The 19,636-nt window shown below is 36.0% G+C and overlaps 1 protein-coding gene across 9 annotated transcripts; it reads left to right on the top strand.

Moving 5' to 3' along the window:
• The first annotated feature begins 214 nt into the window (after nt 1-214).
• Nucleotides 215-10,621, top strand: LOC121984335 (CST complex subunit CTC1-like). Of its 9 annotated transcripts, XM_042537216.1 has the most exons (14): nt 215-704; nt 783-983; nt 1,608-1,712; nt 3,734-4,015; nt 4,117-4,150; nt 4,226-4,267; nt 4,353-4,549; nt 4,659-5,276; nt 5,339-5,430; nt 5,778-5,997; nt 6,225-6,342; nt 6,772-7,100; nt 9,947-10,316; nt 10,409-10,621. In XM_042537216.1, the coding sequence occupies exons 1-13, from the start codon at nt 678-680 to the stop codon at nt 10,151-10,153; spliced, it is 2,472 nt and encodes an 823-aa protein (XP_042393150.1). In that variant the 5' UTR covers nt 215-677; the 3' UTR covers nt 10,154-10,316; nt 10,409-10,621. The 9 variants fall into 9 exon arrangements, with proteins under 9 accessions (XP_042393150.1, XP_042393155.1, XP_042393156.1 ...); XM_042537215.1 differs by having other exon boundaries at nt 218-704; nt 4,117-4,267; XM_042537217.1 differs by lacking the exon at nt 10,409-10,621 and having other exon boundaries at nt 218-704; nt 4,117-4,267; nt 6,772-6,867; nt 7,029-7,100; nt 9,947-9,963.
• The last annotated feature ends 9,015 nt before the right edge of the window (nt 10,622-19,636 follow it).

Raw genomic sequence — 19,636 nt, 5'->3', positions numbered from 1 at the left:
CTAGTTTTTATTTCCAATTTAAATGCCTGAATTTTATCTGGGTAAAGTGAGACTAAAGGCAAAATGATTTAAATAGGCATCACTGATAAGACTAACATATGACTTTACATAGAGTCCCATATTGGGGGATAGAATTCATCTAGTTGATTCAAATGGTTGAGGCATGACTTCATTGTTCTACAACCAGGATTTCATATAGGGGCATTGACTTGGATCCATTTGTTCTGAGTAAACTGTTGATTAAATTACTTATTCCATCTGTTTTTCTTGGTCAAAGATCATAAAATCTAGTTTTGTTATTCTGTGGATTTATGATTAATAATTTCAAATTGACATAGGCTATATTTGAATCTTCATGAAAATCATCACTTGGAATTAGGTCGGGTGATTCATGGCTATGGTTTATAGCTTGTTGACTTACTTAGATGATCATACCCAATATAGTCATTTTCTGTATGATGTTATAAAACTGAAATTTATTTCTCATCCATAACTCTTCTTTTCTCCATTAGGTTCTTCATAAATTAGGTTTCATCTAATTTGGACAACTAATCTTTCTCAAGCTACTTCTTCTTTTTAGTACTTCTTGCTATTGTCTGAGTGGCTGCAAATTTTCATCTTGCTTGCAGTCAGGATTGTTTACTAATTTCTGCAAACATGGTCGGTGCAGTTACCAAATGGAAAACTTATCATTCCTTAAATTGGTAAGAGTTGCTATAAGAAGTCAGATTAGTTATTTGCTAATAATCTGATTCTCTCTCTCTCTCTCTCTCTCTCTCCAGGTGATACCAATATCTAATCTCAAAAGCTGGTGTGAAGTGTCTTGGATTTCATTGCTAGCACAAAAACACAATGATAATAACCAATTTGGAGAAAGCCCATATTTTGAACAGTTATACCACAGAGAACCTTTGGGCAATGACATGATTAGAAGAATTTTTTCAAGTGATGATATGAGCTTTGTTTTGGTAGGCATGTTGAAGGTTGGTTACTATTTCTGTTTATCTATTTGCTTTTCTCTATTTTTCTCAGCATGATTCGTATGATTAATGGATGGACTGAGGTAAACCTTTCTAAGTCAAATAAAAGCAAATATTGACAGGCAACTTTTTGGTAACCATTTGCTGGCTACACTTTGGATTTTTATGTTGGAATTTAGATCTTGGAGTAGCTTGCTTTAGAGATGGAGTTGGAAATTTAAGTGCACACAAATAGATTCTGAAGATCTTGGTAACATATTTAGTTTCTTATTCGAAATCTCAATTCACAAGCTTTGGTCTTCTTTGTCGGATAACCTATTCCTTGTATATCACTTAACAGATTTGCAAACATAGAATGTGAAAAGAACATTTCAATGATATGATGTCTAGTCAATAAAGGGATAAGATTTGTGTGGTCGATTCTAAATAGTGGAGACAAACGTGACTTTACGATGATGATCTTTTATTTTTCTTTTTTTTCCCATATGACCCAAACAACATTGATTTGATCATCTTTACTGAAATACAAGATCTCCCATTTCTTTATTATGCTATTTTGTGAATTCATAAAGTTGAAATAACCAAGCATTTTCTCGTGCATATTCTGAACTTCACATGCATCTTCAGGTTTCTCCATATTCAGGAAGGTTGCAATTAACTGATGCAACTGGAAGCATTGATGCTGTGGTGCCAGATTTACCATTGGATGTGAACTTCCAGGCCGTTTATGAGGTGTAGCACATTATTATTCTTTTGTATTTCCTTCATAGACAAAGATTAACAACATTTGATGTTTGTGACACCTATTCGCACGTATGCTATGGCTAAGCAAACTGTACCATGTCCTCTTCCATGTTATGAGATTGTATTATAATCTTTAATATTCATTTTGATTTTCTTGAACACATTTTAATGAGTGAGAAGAAAATCTGCAGCCTTGCTATCGATCAGTGATTTGATGATCCAAAGAAGGGAAAATGTAATAGCAGGAACAAGAGTTGGAAATTCAATATTTGCACAAGCATGCTGACAGAGAGGCAGTTTAGGGAGTCTTGTGATATTTGCTGGGCGTTATGACTTTTAATATCCTAAGTAACATAAGTGGTAGGGACACAAAACTATGGAGGAGTTTAGGGAGAACCTGTGGTGTTTAAAGACAGATAATTAACACTGAATAAGGTGTTAGAGAGGAAAATAAACTAAGTGGAGAAACATCTTCCATATTACAAGCTCTCATAACTCAAATAGAATGGAAAAACTAAATTATGAATTATGGAGGTATTATCCTTCAGTTTGAGTTTTTTTAATAATGCTTAGTCATCAACTTTAACATGGTATGGTATTAAAGTAGAGTTAGAGTTGGTCATGATTCGAAGGACTCTGTCCTTATATAAGGGATAGACTACTGGCTTGCAACAATATGCAGCCACCAATTGAATATACAAAGCTGTAATAATAATAAATGTTGGAATCATTAAATAAGTTAAAATATGCTTATACAAGAATGACTCATGCCTACAAACATACTTGGATTCATGCTGACCGAATATAACGGGACTCATGTTGACAAACGAGAAATATGCAAAAACTACAAATACACAAAGGAAATAATCCGTGCATCAAGAAAATAAAAGGACACTAATAAACCGGTCTTCAATATAGGTTGTCAGAATCATTTGAGTATGATCAAATTTGAAACTGTAAGTGCCACCCTAAAACATTGCCTCAAATTTATGAACTCAGAGGTCAAAGGAAAAGTGGAGCATGAATACACAAGTGCAAAGTAGGGTAAGAGAGGATGTGCATGATATAATATCGCATTGAAGATAATACAAATATTGAGCATCTTAGATAAATTTTATATTCTTTTAGCATTAAGTAATCATCAATCTATTATCTTATTTTTCTCTAATTTCCTTTAGATAGTTTCATTATTTTCATATTTTTCTCTTAGAGATTGGAAAACTTATTATCTAGTAAATAAAAGATGCATCATATATAGATGGTGAATGACTCACAATTCATCTAGTACGGAATGCATCAAATATATATATATATAGAGGATGAACAATTCACAATTCACCTAATAAAGAAATGCACTACAAAGGGTGAACAACTTATAATCTACCTAGTGAGAAATGGGTTAAAGCCTATATAATGCATGTGAAAGGACCTTAGGTCCATTTGAGTGTGGAAATGAAACTCAATACTGTGTGTATGTATATCAATTGCTCTCTTACTTTGATGTAAGTATATACACATTAATTTCACCAATTTCATATTTGCTTATTATCTCTGACCATGTATCATAATGTATTCTTGTTTCTTTTAGTTACTCCAATTAGCAAAGTTATTACCCATACAATTTTTACATGAGAGGTTCATAGGTATTCAACAATAAAAAAAAAATCGAGAACAGTGGAACTAACAGATAAGTAGCAATGTATGGAGTGAATAATAACTATTGAAAACAATTCCTTCCAAGTGTATTACCTGCATGTATCATACTCAAGTATGGCAAGTTAAAATCATATGCAGCAAGAAAAGAAATCAGTTTTCAACTATATTGTTTAACCCCATAATATATTTATTTATTCCCCATTTCATAATTAAGCAAATGTTTGATTATCCCCTTTTGGCAGCATTGTCTGTTCTCATAGCTACTTGATTAAATCTTTATTTTTCAATTAGCACTTTGATCTTTACAAGGTAGCTTGTCTGATGCGGATATGATGATTTCTTCTATTTACCAGGTTAAAGATTATAAACTTGTAATTGAAGGTTCGTCAAAGAAAATTTATATGCAGCAGCAGTATTTGGATGAACCACTCTCATGCAGAACCATATTTCAGCATTTTTCACCTAGAGCCTCATCACAGCTTGTGGTTTATGTTCATTTCTATCTCAAGAAGTCAACTTGCATGCATTTCTTTCAATTTTCTACTTACATGGACAACAGTGACTCCTTGAAGTGTAATAGTGGTGAAATGTTCCACCTATTATATGTCACACACAAATTTCCTGCATATCACAGTGTATATCTCTGAATCACTAGGACATTCAAATACATTTTTTAATGGCAAATAAGTAAAATATCTTTTTTTTTACTTATTTCGTACTTGATCTGACGATGCAGCTTCATGAGGATGTCAGTTTGTCAAACAGCTCTGGTTTGTTTGCTGAGGCTTTTATGTCGCCTTATAATTTGATTCCTTATGTGACAAGTGAACTTGATCAATTTGCAGAAATTTTCCTCACAAATCTAGATAAGAAGTCTGATTGTATTGGTAAGCTAAAAGATGCATTTGATAGTAAGTCCAAACATCTGGAACATGTTCAACCATCAAATAACTGTCAACCTTTTTGGTTCAGATAATTTCTTGAGAGAGAATTATAGGTCCTCCCAGATTCCATGTTTGCTCGTGTTGAGTAGAAGCAATTCTCAGTCATTTCAGTTTCCATTTTATTTACATTGTGCTCGTGGGTTCAAAGACAATGGCATGCTTCATAATCACAGTGATTCAAAAATCTTGTTAGAGTTCAGTTCTAACAACTTAGACAAGTATCAGGTATAATTATGCTGATGATTTTTCTTGACAAAACTAGCACAACAATATTTGCTACTTTCATGAAGAGATGAATTTGATAAGTGAACTGACTTTTCAATTTGCATTCCAGATGCTTCGTGTAGGATCATATTATCTTCTGAAGTGCTCAGGAAAGGGTCTTGACTGCAAATCAAAAGCCTGTAAGCATATAACACAAGTAAAGCCCCTTGTAATCTCTGAATCAATTATCTGGAGGCTTTCTATACTATTTGACGAAGCAAAGCATCAGAATGGGCAATCTCAACATGTTTGTTCTTGTGTTTCTTCAGTGAGAAATGATAAATGTTTAACTGAAAATTTTTGTCAGCCTGGGCAAACATTCCTACATTTGAATGATGAAACTCATGGACTTTCTGATGTTCATCTGCATATGTATAGTGAGGCAATCAATCAATTGGAAGAATTGGAGTCCTTGCTGAAGAGTTTTCACAGTATTTTTCCTTCTTTGGATAAAATAACAACTGTGTCATCATGCATCCAACAAATGATGGCTCAGGCTGCTCTTACGTCTGGAATTCTTATTCCAGCCAATGAATTGCCTCAAGGAAATCTGCTATCGTTAAGTGGAAATATTGAGAGTATTTCCATCTATGACTTCAAACCTAAATGTGCATGCTCTAGTTTCACAGTTTGTGAACACTGGAGTACATGTGAAGTCTGTATGCTTGTAAATGATGATTGTCATATGGTAATTTCTCGTCACATTCTCATCATTGATGTGGCTGGTAGTGATAGTTATTTTAATCTCAGGTGCGGATTCGTGGTAGCATAAGCAGATATGCTTATCCTATTGGATTAGGTCATGCAGTGAATGCAACCTTCCACAAGGTCCTGCTGACTCAGTAAGTTTACTCATAGAATTTATTGTTCAATTATTATGCTGGAAGGCCATTCATAAACTATGGTATTCAAATTGGAATTTTTATTGTTGCTTTCCATGGTGCTTATCCATCATCATTATGGATCGTCTAGTAGTGACCTTTCTACCCTAAAGTGGTGGCTTTCTGAACTGTGTGACTTTTTAATTACCAGATTATCATCAAATTTTCTGGTTTTTTACCTAAGATCTTATTTTTCTCAACTAAGAGTGTATGATTTATCAGCATAGTATCTTCACTTATATTTGTGACCCTTTCCTACAAGTATAATAAGAACAAAAAAATAATTCTGTAATTCTACCTATCTGCAGAAATTCAAGTCAGACAAAAGAATTGATGTTGACCCCAATGTCATTTATTGTGGTTAACACTGTGAAGGAAATTTGCCCTCTGGTTAACGTTGAAGGTTTGATTCAAGAGTCCAGATGGAATATTCCATATGAAGTATTCATAAATACCAAATCATCGTCGCGTTTGATCTCAAATGTGCTGCAGTGCACTGACAGTGATCTCATCCACCTTAACTGCAGGGTAATTAAACAACAGTTATAGTGCTTGTACAATTTGGTGTCAATTTTATAGCTTATAGGGTTTGACACCTTTTGACTAGAAATTTTCATTGGTTTTGTTTCTTGCTACTTCCCTCTGTATGTCATTCATGCTTTTAGAGACTAACATAATGCTCCTGAATCTTGACTCTTTTGGACGTTGGTGCCGTTTTTGTGCCCACGTGTTCTTTTCTCCTTGTTCGAAGGCAGGTTGTGTGTATCATTACTTTGGTACTGGAGAACCAGACACATGGACCTGTAATGTCGCAACCTGTAGGCTATCCCAAAATAACAACAGCAAGTATCCCTCTACTTGGCTTTCTAGTAGGTGAGATGCATTGAGCCTTTTCCAATCATCATGTATTTTTGATAATAGAAATAGCAACTTATTCTTTTCTTTACTATCATTCATGTATGCTAGGTTTACATCTCTTGTTAATTTCTGAAAAATCCTTCTTATGTAACTTGGATGTTGGAAATGGGTACAATCTTCTAGCCTTAGATTAATCTAGGTAATGCCACTTTCTCTGGATGTTTTGCATGGTATCACTTACTAGAATTGATCAGTTGCTAGGTAATGTTGCAAACTATTGCATTGCTGTAACAATTGTGTGAGCCTTCATCATATTTTTTTTCCTTAGATTTCAAGGACGAACATGCATTACAGGGGTTAGTATATCCTTTACATGCTGGATATACAGTAAATTGTAGTGAATTAGTTTACAATATTCTACTGAATATTTGTCTATCTGTACAGAGGATGGATCATCCTTATGTTATTGCTGGGCTGACTATGGTCGAGCTGAGACATTGCTTCGACTACATGAATCAAGTCAAATGATTTTTAGTAGTGGTAAGATAGTAAGAGGGCCTGAAAAGAAATATTCTCAGCGTACTACTGAGTACCTTCTATACGAGATGCTTAAAAAGCATCAGAAGATCATCGTTAGAAATCATGGTGCTGCTCCTGACTTGTCCTGTGTAGACTTATCATTTTTGATTGACTCGGATCAGGTTTTCAGTAAGGCAGAAGAAAAACTTCTGAGGTCCATCATCAACAATGCATGCCATGCACCAACAACACTTGTCAATTCTCTTACACTTCCTGTAGTAATCATTTTTCCGAATATAAATTTGTTAACAGTTTCACTAATATAGATAGCATAGCATTCATACTGATTTTCTGCAATTTATTTACTGATATTTTTCCATTGATATGCAAAGTCCCACATCTATTCAATCTAATTGGCAATGTGCATCCTGTTCATTTAAGTTTCATTTATTTAATGTTATTGCTTGTCCATCTCTTTGTAATAGTTAGTACCAGTGTAAATCTAGGTTGTACGCTTTTAGGCAATACTTATGTTATTTAGTATTCAATTTGAAAGAAATATTATCTCAAATAGTCGCACCTCTTATTATATGGGTCCAATAGGAACTCGTACGAATCATGTGCAATCTCTTGCAAATTATTTACAGATGCAAGCATTGCATATGCTGGCCATATGCCATCCTTGTAAAAAAGATTTAAAATATTTAAGCAAAATAATACACAAATACAACTCTTGGTTCAGATAGCAGAAGCCCTAAAAGATATACAATATGACCTTAAGCTTATTATAGAACAAACAAAGAAAGGAGTCCAGACCACCTCTATACCCGACGACTTGGTAGAAAAATTGAAGAACTTATCTTTAGGCACAACAGACAAGCCTAAGGAAGGTAAAGGAAAGCTAAGGGTCTTTAAGGATCCTTAAAAGGTGCTTAAAGAAGAACAGGCTAAATTAAAAAATTAATGGCCACTAGAATGGAGATTGTATCAACACCGGTGCAAACAACACCCTTATTTGAAGATCAAATAAGAGAATATAGGCGGAATCAACGAAGAATGTATAATATCCAACGGGCAACTGGGAGATTACAGAGACAACTCATTGGTCAACCAAGCTCACAATACACTTTAGAGCAACAACTAGATCCAGGTACAATTACGTTTATTCATGCAGGAATGAGCTACTATAGTCCCTGCTGAAGTCCTATATCATTCTCGACGCGATGATGTACACCACCGAGTGTATGTTCATAGATCGGAGGAAGCTGTATTCATTACTGACGGAGGCCAGCTTGATAGAAGCTTCATTTAGGAAGAAAGCTTCAACCACATCCAAAGAAGCCACATGCAGTACATCCATCTAGGTGTTTTACAATTACGCATACAAGCTCTCCATCGACAAGAAGAAGGCACCATGGCCCTAGTCATCTTCCGGGATAATCGATGGCTTGGTGACCAAGCTATCCTTGCCACAATGGAAGTTGATATGACACAAGGAAGTCAACTTGTCTATGTTATTCATCATATAATGCTAACTATTGGAGATTTTTACAGAAATATCCAAATTTCTATCCTCACACGAGGATACGAACGATGGCAGAATGACGAGGCAAATCTCTTAATCACCAGAGGACTAGTTGGCCGGCTCTCTTATACTCCTAATGTCGGATTTGCTTATGAAGTCCAAGGAGTTGTTGATTACCTAACTAGCCATGGGGTTCGAGCCTTACCTGGACGATGATACTCTACATCTAGTTTACAAGGACTAGACTGGATCATCAAGTCCCCACAACTATTTATTCCAATGCAACCAACTGAAGTTAATAGCAAAAATTTAATGGATGGACGAATTTCATAGAACACAATTCGAATACTTTGAACTCAAACCATTGGGATATTTAGAAAAGATAATTTTCATTTAAGGCTTCCAGTTTAAAATGCACCGCACTCCATTACATCTGTGAATAAGAAAATGAAGAAATTATATTTACTCAGAAGTCATACATGGGCTAGTTAAATATGCCCAAGGAAGGCAATGTGTTAGGTAACTAAAATTTTTTCATCGATTGTATTAGGAGGTGGAAGAAGAATATAGCTTTTAGTTGTGAAGATGTAGAAAGTGTTCAATTGGATTAAAATGTGCAGCCTATGGGCACTTCATACATCGACACATGCATTTGCTGCCACGTGTTGCTTAACAATGATCCTGTAAATCATTGGGTTGATACAGATAGGATGGCACATGCTTTTAGGCCAGGCTACACCACACTTGTGGGACAGAAGTGGAATGGTTTGAGGAGTCGACTTTTGACAGCAATCGGGTTTCTATTAGCCTGTTTTGGCTTTTGAGGAATCCGTTGATGACAACACAATATGCTATTAGCTGCCACATTATTGGCGAAGAGAGGTCATGTCTGGTACACAAATTACAACAGTCTCCTGGAATGAGATCAGAGAAGGCTACAGCCATGAGAAAAGAAATAAAGGGATTTAGGTATGCAAAATTGTAGAATAGTGTAATGCTTTATATTGAACTTTGGGCTTCACTTCCTATTATATGCAAATGTGGTATGTAAAACTTATAGTAGCCAACTAATCATAAGACTAGATTACGATAACATAGTATTATGGTCAATTAGGATAGGAAAGTTTGTTGAGATCAGGGTTAGTATCCTAAGACATCTAACATGTGGAGCAATGCTCCAAAATGTGACTATCCAGCTGAATTTTGCTAACTCTGAATGAATGCCGTATCTTTTGACAATCCATCTAATATAATAACTTTCTTTTCTTGAAAAAATAGTTCTCGTTTGACAATCCATTCTGTATATGAACCTCTTTGGTCAAGAAGTAATGAATATTGCTTATAAATGTTTTTCCTGCTATCTTCACTCTTTGTAAGTTTTGTACCAGAGGTGAACTGTGCTTTTCGTAATACAAACTATAGTTCCGTCTATAATAACCGTTATTAAAATCTAGGATCGGCATATTTTTAAATGGCAGGGGCTGTTGCAATGCTGCAGTCACTGAAGAGTTGGGAGTAAACATATATTGTTAAATAGTGCTAAATATCTTTTGACTAAGTTTCCTTTGCTGACAGAGTATTGCTGGCATTACGATGAATTCAACTTCGGCATTCGATGGTAGAATGGAATTTCTTGAACATCGTCAAACATTGCAATCACTGCCATATTTGTGGGTTAAAGAGGTTGTGCCCATTGATTCGAGGCAAGAAGCTTATGGGAGAACCTACACACTGAGTGGAAGGATGAGGCAAGAAGCTGGAGATGTTCATTTATCCATTTGAGTTAATAAGAAGCTGAGTGGAAGGATGTGGCTTTTGTTTGCAAAGAAGCTCAAGTGGCGTTTTATTAGCTTTGATATATCTCCTACTACTTTTGCACCATTGGTTGCATTGCTCATCATGAAACCTAGCAGCAGTTTTTGGTGGCAAAACTTTGAGTCAACAGGTTTGGAGTTCTTTCACAAGCTTGTATGATCACCAATCGGTTAATGGATATATGATAACCACAGGAACATTCTTGGATGTTTTTTTTGACAGACCCTCAAGCTTTTGGGTAGGATGCCATCAGCTGGACTCTCAGAATCTGGTGAAGTATCTACTAGTATCGCATATGCAAAAGTGAGAAGGAATCTGAAAGTAGATTAAGAGAAAATGAGTGTATTTATTGTCACTTTTTTGTTCCCTATCTTGATTGCATACTGTAGCAAGATTGTAATACAGCATCTATCGTCTGCTCATGAGGTTAAGATTTGATCTGCTTGTAGCAATAACACCCGTCGAACAAGCACTCTACTAAATCTTTGCTTGTTCCATTGCTTCGAAAAGATTGTCACTCGTACTGTGTTTTTAATGTCAACTTCCTCTCGAACTCTTAGTAGATTGATTAGGGAGTGGGAATCTTTTGGCTCGATAGGTGCCGAGGTGTGTCCAACAACTCTTGTATCAAGATTAGACCAAACACCAATGATGCATTTGGAATAGAGTTGGGTAGGCCTTCCAAGCCCTGACTAGTTCTTTTCACATGGGGGTTTGTTTGATATTTAATTTACTCTCTTTCAATAATATGAGACAGTCGTATCTGTAAGGGAGGGAGAGGGGGGGGGGGGGGGGGGTGCTAGGATGATAGATTATATTTATTTATTTATTTATTTTTTTGTAGGAATAGTCGCGGACAATGACGATTGCTTGTAATTCATCTTGAAGCATTACCTAACATAACAAAATAATGTTTAACAATAAAATCATAGCTAAAATTTTTAAACTAGTGAATGGAAAGAACTCATAAAATTTACTTTGAGATGTACCTGAAAACATCTTGAGAATTATACATTTTCAAGTAACTCTATACATCAAATAACACTTATAAAATTGAAGTTCAAGGAAACCAAGAGGAGTATCACAAACACTAGAATTCTAAGTTGGGGTTTTATTTTAATATAAATGTTAAATCAGATAACATCAAATCTGAGATGACTAGTTTGATCCCCATTAAAATTTTTCATCTGTTGTTAGGGTAAATCGGGAAGCGTTTAAGGTAAGATGGTCCAGAAGCTCAATATCTGATGATTGTACGTCTTATTTAAAAGAAAAATCTCTACAAATATACTATAATTGATTTTATTTTAACATAGAATCAATTGTTACTCTTATTCTAGTTAATTATTGTGATTTGTTCTTTATAAATAAATCCATTTAATTCTTAAACATTTATTATCATATTTTAATTTACTTTTAACTAATATTTTTTAATCATCACCAATAAACCCACTAATAAATTTAGAGTAGAGGATATACAAGGATATAATACTATTGTACACATAAATATTAACCGTGGGCATCCTCGTTAGTAAAAGGTTAGACTTAATTGTTTTTTTTCATCATTTATGATAACATTGTTTCACTAAAATTTTTCATGCAACAGTTAGTCCACCTCGAACACTTATCGCATTGGTTAGTTTAAGGGACAAACTTAATTTTAACTATGCTTTACTAGATATATACTCTTGAGATAAAAGTTTATAACATTAAAGAGGTGTGAGCAAATTTCATTATTATCCATTTACATACCAAGTTTCAAAATACCCGAATTGTATAGTGTATTCCTGAAATACCCTTTCTCTTTTTTTTTTCTAGCTCCATTAGTCAATTTCAAACCAATGTACTTTTGGAAATTTCTTTAATGTATTATGATTTCGATAGCATAAATTGAGAGTAATAATTTTTTAAACTTGCAAAAGACTAGATAGAATTTATAATAAAATTACTATAAGGTTTAGAATAATGACACTCACTAACTAACACTGTCAACGGGTTCCTAAGACTCCATTGATTTGAAAATATCAAATTTTTAAACAGCCAATTTCGGATGAAATTAACTGATGGACTTAAAGAATTCTGAATTACTTCAAATCAAAATCAATATACTTTTGAAAACCTCTTAATGTATATATGCCTTCATATCTAAATTTAATAGTGTAAATTGAGATTGTTGAGTTTTTAAATGGGTAGAGTAAATAATTGAAGATGAACTCTCAATTTAATTAACTAATTTCAATTTACATTACCAAACTCAGAGATGATAATATAAATACATTAATGAAACTTTTAGGAGTATATTGATTTTAGTTTGAAGTGATTAAAGTTTATTAAGTCCATTAGCAAGTTTCAGACGAAATTAATTGATGGATCTAGAGAGAAAAAGGAAGGATATTTTGAAAATTTCTTCACGCGGTTTAGAAAATTGCCAAATTAAGAAGTTGCATGAAAGCTAAAGTAATTTAAAGATATGTAACAACTAAGGATTAATTAGAGTATCAATTTTTATCTTTTAAAAATAATTCCTCATGTTAATCTCTACATAATCACTCATACTCATATATCATACTCATATATCAATAAAGAATAGCATTTAATTAATCCACAAGTTCTTTTGGAACCCAATTTGGTAAACTATGGCCTTTTTATTTTTTTATTATTAAAATAGTTGTAGCAATATAAATAACATTTTACACATTCAATTCATGAATAAGGATATGTAAGTGAGTTAAGGATAGATTTATCTACCTCAAATATGCATCAAGCAAAGATCTAAATCTACAAAATAAATATAAGAACAACTTAGTAAACTTAAATAAGCAAAATAAGATAATAACATAGAAATCTAAGAATTAATAAAAGTCAAGATTGATGAATCCAATCTTGATCTCATAACCCAATACAACCCAAATTAAAGAAACCAACTTCCCCTATTAAAAACAACTATTAATCTCTCTTCCTAAACCAAATACAATGATACGAACCACTTAAGGCAATCAAACCTAAATAACAAATAATTATACAAAGCACTTGAGATAATCATACCTAAATAACAAATGATTTTGTCTAAAATAGGTGATTGTTTCCCAATACCAACAAGGGAATTGCTATCAAGAGAGGATGATAAAAAGAGAAATTGGAAGAGATTGAGAGAGAGAGAGAAAGAGTGAGGGAGCTACCAAAGGAGGGATGGTCGAAGATGACTATGGTCGAGAGATGGTAGTGTTCCAAGAGGTGAGGATGGTGGCATCACACAATAAGGGGAAGAGAAGGGTGGTGAATCACTTCATCGCACCTTCTTTTAATGTCCAATGAAGAGGACATTCCGAGGGAACTATCATCTCACTAAGGTGTGATTTTTGACTATATCGTGCAAGGTATACCTCAAATGCAAAGTTAAGAATCAATGTAATTTGAAGGTAGTGTGCCAAATATAATAGGATGTTCATAAAGATTCAAACGTATGTGTTTCAATCTTTGAACACCTAGTATGCATTGGATTTAGTCTCCATTAAGTGGGCTAACATGTTAATTACTAACACACGATTTTGCTATTATAAACAAACTCATTAAAGTTATCTAATTTGGGATTTTAATTATGGGTTTGTATTATTGGTATGGATTCATATGTGTAAAACTCGTTAATTAGCTCATTACTGCTAGTATTGATGGCCTGCTAACGGGTTTGGACCATATATGTATATATGAGTGTGGTCCTTGTAGGAGAGGTATTCTGATGCCTATCTTGCTTTCTCCATTGGATCAAGATTACGGAGCCATCGCCCTCACACCTATGGAAGATCAAGCCTTGCAGCTAATTCGTGTTTTGATCTTCAGGTTCTTTCAACAATATTAAAGATGAGGATGTCTTTGGATTCAGATGCGGATTTACAATTTTCTATTTTAATTCTTTCACTTTCGATTTCATATATTTGTTATAGATCTTTGACAAGATCCAATGTTGGATCGCTTGAATCTTTTGTCGATTCATATGCGATAGCATGATTTTAAAGAGGATGGAAAATTCTTCAAGTGATATTAGAGCCACATGTTGGGTTGTTGCTGATTTTTCAACATTACGATATGAGTTTTTTTTTTTTTTTTGATGATTTTGGTCAAAATGCTTGTGTTTCACGTTAGATTTTGATGTAACACATTTAAACATGAATATTCATCAAGTTTTGGTATAAGAAAACATAAGATTTCAAAATCTTCGCAATCTCAAATCCTAAAGAATAGTAGCTGTTCCTAAAACCACCATGATTTTGTAGAGTAGGGTGTGACCCCCACACGGGCCGTGACACGGTCGTGTGGATTCACACGGGCTCGGACCCCTTCTTCTAGGCCAATGTGACACAGCCGTGTGATCTTCACACGGCCGTGCCCTGCGCCAGCAGGGAATGCCTTACACAGCCGTGTGGCACACACGACCTTGCCTTGCTCCTTCATGGGTAGGGCTACACGGTCGGTCAGGGCCACACGACGCAGACTCTCTAGAAGCTCTAGACTCCCTCCCAGCTCCGCTTTACTCCAAATCACGCCCTATCAGTCGAAACAAGTTCAGAGTAGATCTCTGAGCTGAGCACTAAATAATAAAAAAAAAAGAATTGAAAGAGTAATGTCTGCCCTGTAAGGTAAGGATAGAAGGGCGGGTGTTTCAGTTTTGGTATCAGAGCAAGTTCCACCCTTCCGCCACACACACATCAAGCATTGATCCTATAACTTTCAAGTAAGAAAGTACTTTCTTACAACTTTTATGCATTTTATTTCTATTATGATTAGTAAGAATTGTTTGTTAAGATTAAGCATGCTTGTAACATTCGTAAATTTTCTATTCCAAAAGACAAAAGAAGAAATAGAATAAGAGAAAAGAGAAATAAAAATATACTGGGGCTACAATTGAACCTTTAACTCTAGACTGAGATTTACAGTAGGTGGTGGTTAGGTGGTGGTAGCATTAGACAAAACCTTATATTTAGTGTGGGAAGATGCCGTTCCGTAGTAGGAATGAACAAAAAACTTTTCATTTCAATCTTCATTCTCTCTCTGAATTCCCCTTCCTCCCTCCTTTGGCCAAGCCTTAGGTTCCATCCAAGCTTAAGAGGAATCAAGAGGAGGAGGGTTCCGGATGGAAGCCCAAGCAGGGAGGCTCTTCTCTCAAAATTGGTATAATAAGTAAATATGAGCATGGTAGCAGATATAAATCTCTTCTCATATTGTTATTATATATTGACATAATACATTGTAAAAAACGGCGCGACACGTCGATCGTAAGCATGAGAGAGACGAGCTATGATTATATTATAGATTTGCCTTCATTGAATTTTTGCTAAGTAATGGGACAACTGGCTTAATTTTGGGACATATAAGGTCAAATGTGATAAGTGAAGATGTGAGCGGTATAAGGTGAGAAATTACAATAAGGTATAAGTTTAACTTACAGGTCCAAACCGGCCCCTATAGATCGCCGTGAATCGCCCTGGAAGGCCCTAGTAGTATCCGACTTGCATGAAGTAGTATTCCAGGAATCGCTGCCAAGGATCACTGCCGGCTACCTGGACCCGGATACGGATTCACTAATCATTAGGAGGATGATAAGCATTTTCAAACTATGGTTTGTTTTCGCTATAGAATTGAAACTAGTGGAAGTGTACTACTCTACGATACTCTAGCCTTGTTTTCATCCTAGGTGTTCAAACTACATTAAAGTTTCAAGTCATATTGGGTAGCCTTGAGGTCTAAGTTTCCTAATAGCAAGTAGAATTCCTACAAATGTTGAGCCTGTCATTGGTTTAGCATGATTTAGCATGAATGACCAAAGGCAGCGTGTAGGTTGATGGTTTGTCAATTTTCATTATAAGATTAGGTCGTCCACAACTTTTGATTTTTCCCTAAAAGCCATGTCCTCTTCATGATGTAGTATATACTGTTAAATCCACTTGACTACGTATTTTATTAGCGAACTCATCACCCGGTAAAAGCTTAGTCATTAGTAATGTTACAAGGACCTTGGCATTAAACTTCCATCGCTGATGCGACTATATGCATCCATGATGCATGACTGAACTCTTCCATGTCCATAGTTCCTACCTTCCATTCACGAAACACAAGTGAGGAAACGTGAACGACGTTGCGGTACTGCTTAAGGACTAAATTGGCTTCAATCTCAACTATCAAGTAATCATGTGCAATATCTAGGAGCCCACCCCCCATGGTACGTTATATTCAAAGCAGGGCGATCTGAGAACTGCGCTACATGTCAATCAAATCTGTTTGGCGCTGGCGCTGCGCTGTGGCTCCCTCAAAAGCACAGGAAGCACTGCTGCTTGACTTAGTCCCAGTTAGAGCAAATGGGAATGGAGCAATGGGAAAATCTATCATTGCGTGCGTTGCTTATTACATTGTTATATGTGGCAGATATCATTTTTCTTTTCGTGACAGGCGTGCGTATCCACCCCTTAAAACATGTATCTTCCTTTAACATCGTTCGCTCAACATATGTAACATCGGCGTGTATGCGCCGCCCTCTCGAAGCTGTTTGAGGATGCTTCGCTTCGCTGTTAATTTCTTCTCACATAATCTCTCGCTCTCCTCATCTCTCAAAGAGGAACCTAGGAGTTTGGGAGGGGAGGAAGGAATTTTGGTAGGGAAATGGAAGATTTGGGTTTGGGTTTTCCATTTATACTAAGTGAGAGATCTCTTCTAATCACATATAACCAAGAATCTTTTCTATCAGTTTACACCACCTATATACTCTGTAAGTAAGGTCAATCTGCAGATTATAGAATTATATTTTCTCTTCTTCTATTTCTTTTGCTCTTTAAAAATTTCTGCGTTAATCCATAGCTTATAAAAAGTTTATCCTCGAACTTAAAACAAGTGTGGATACTTCTGTCTCATATCGTCCTCGAGTTCCCATGTCGCCTCTTTATGCCATTGACTTTGCCATATCACTTTTACTAACGGTATCTCCTTGTTCCTCAGCTTCTTAACTTCTCGATCTATTATCTAAATAGGTTGAGTTTCATAACTGAGATCCTCTTGAACTTGTACCATCGGTGGCTTAATCACTTGGTTTACTTCGGGAACATGCTTCTTCAGCATTGAGACATGGAATACATTATGGATGGCTGACATTTCCTGAGGTAGTTCCAACTCATAAGCTACCTTGCCCACCCTTCTAGTGATCAGGTATGGTCCCACATAATGTGGACTCAATTTTCCTTTCTTTCCAAACCACATTACTCCTTTCATAGGAGCTACTTTGAGGAACACTGAGTCCCCAACTTCAAATTCCAACGGTCTTCGACGCACATCCGCATAGCTCTTCTGCTGGCTCTGAGCAGTTTCTATTCTCTGACAAATGTTCTGAATGGCTTTGGTGGTGTCCTCGATAAGGTCTATCTAGAGTCTCATTTCTTTCTTTTCACCACCTTCATACCAACAGATAAGAGATCTACATCTCCTCCCATATAAAGCCTCGTAGGGTGCCATTCCAATAATAGCTTGATAGTTGTTGTTGTATGCGAATTCTGCTAAGCATAGGTATTGACACCATCTCCCTTTGAAATCTAAGGCACAAGCCCGTAGCATATCCTCCAAAACGTTCACTGTTGTCCGTCGTTTGAGGATGAACTGCTTCAGTGCTAGAGGCTCTTTGAACACACGGGTGTAAGTAAACGACCATCTCTATAAGAAATTATGGTTTTGGGAACTCCATGTAATCGATGACCTCTTAGCAATTAAGCGCTAGTTGTTCAATAGAGTAGGATATTTTGATAGCTAAAATGACTTAGTCATATCGCCCACTACCATAACGTCGTAACCATTCGTGGTTTGGGTAACCCTACTATAAAATCCATAGATATATCCTCCACTTCCTCACGATCTGGATAGGTGCGAACCTTGCACGGTTTAAACTTACGCTTGTTGACAATGGTACTAACATATCTAGCAACATCTCTTTTCATTCCAGACCACCAAAAGTGTTCCTTTATATCTTGGTACATCTTGGTGGAACTCGGATGCATTACATAGGGTGTTCAATGGGCTTCATCTAGAATTTTCTTTCGCAGTTCTTCTTGATTAGGGACGCAGAGGCGATTATCGTAATAGAGTATCCCATAGTCTAATACTTGAAACTCCCCATTTTCTCCTTCCTGTATTCCCTGCTTGATCTTCTGAATATTAGGATCTTCATCTTTCCCTTTCTATATATCATCAAGCAGGGTTGACACTAGTGTCAAAGTGGAGAGCTGCCCAGTAATAATTTCAAGCCCAAAATTTACTATTTCTTTCTGTAGGGGATGAGACATAGCAGATATAGACAATAATGTTGCACAAGATTTCCTACTTAGTGTATCTACCACTTTATTCGTTTTCCCTGGATGGTAGAGGATTTCACAGTCATAGTCTTTGACCAGCTCCAACCATCTCCGCTGTCTCATGTTCAGGTCTTTCTGAGTGAAGAAATACCTAAGACTCTGGTGATCTGTGTAAATCTTGCACTGAGCTCCGTATAGGTAATGCCTCCAAATCTTAAGAGCGAAGACTACCACTGCTAACTCAAGGTCATGAGTAGGATAGTTCTTCTCATAATCCTTGAGTTGTCTAGAGGCATAAGCAATGACTTTGCCATTCTGCATCAGTACAACCCCGAGCCCCAATTTAGAAGCATCGCTGTAAATATCGAAGAGTCGATTGGAACTGGTGGTCTCCTTTTCAGTTAAGTGAAACTCTTTTCACAATTCTCTCTGTCTCAAATTTTACATTCTTTACGGTAAGTACTATCAATGGGAAGCGATCCTTGAAGTTCTCTACAAATTTCAGGCACAACCCAAGGAAACTCCTGATTTCACTGGCATTCTTCGGTCTATTCCAGTTACTCACAACTTCTATTTTTTTCGGGTCCACCATAACCCCATCTTTGGAAATAATGTGACCTAAGAAGGACACTTGATCGAGCTAGAACTCGCACTTGGAGAACTTTGCGTACAACTGGCTCTGCTGAAGAATCTGTAATACTGTCCTCAGATATTCAGCATGTTCTTCCTGGGTGCTGGAGTATATAAGGATATCATCTATGAAAATGATTACAAACTTGTCTAAGTATGCTTTGAACACTCTGTTCATTAGATCCATAAACGTAGCAGGAGCATTCGTCACTCCAAAAGCATAACTACAAACTCGTAGTGCCCATACCTCGTTCAGAATGCCGTCTTCGGTACATCATCCTCTTTCACTTTCACTTGATGATATTCAGACCGCAAGTCTATCATGGAAAAGACTGTGGCTCCCTTTAACTGATCAAATAGATTATCAATTCTAGGCAGGGGATACCTATTCTTAATTGTTACCTTGTTCAGCGCTCGGTAGTCCACACACATTCGCATGGACCCGTCTTTCTTTTTTACGAACAACACCGGAGCTCCCCATGGTGAGTGACTAGGG

The sequence above is a fragment of the Zingiber officinale genome, chromosome 5B (genome assembly GCF_018446385.1).
Source record: "Zingiber officinale cultivar Zhangliang chromosome 5B, Zo_v1.1, whole genome shotgun sequence".
NCBI lineage: Eukaryota > Viridiplantae > Streptophyta > Magnoliopsida > Zingiberales > Zingiberaceae > Zingiber > Zingiber officinale.
This window is presented reverse-complemented; position numbering and strand designations above follow the sequence as displayed.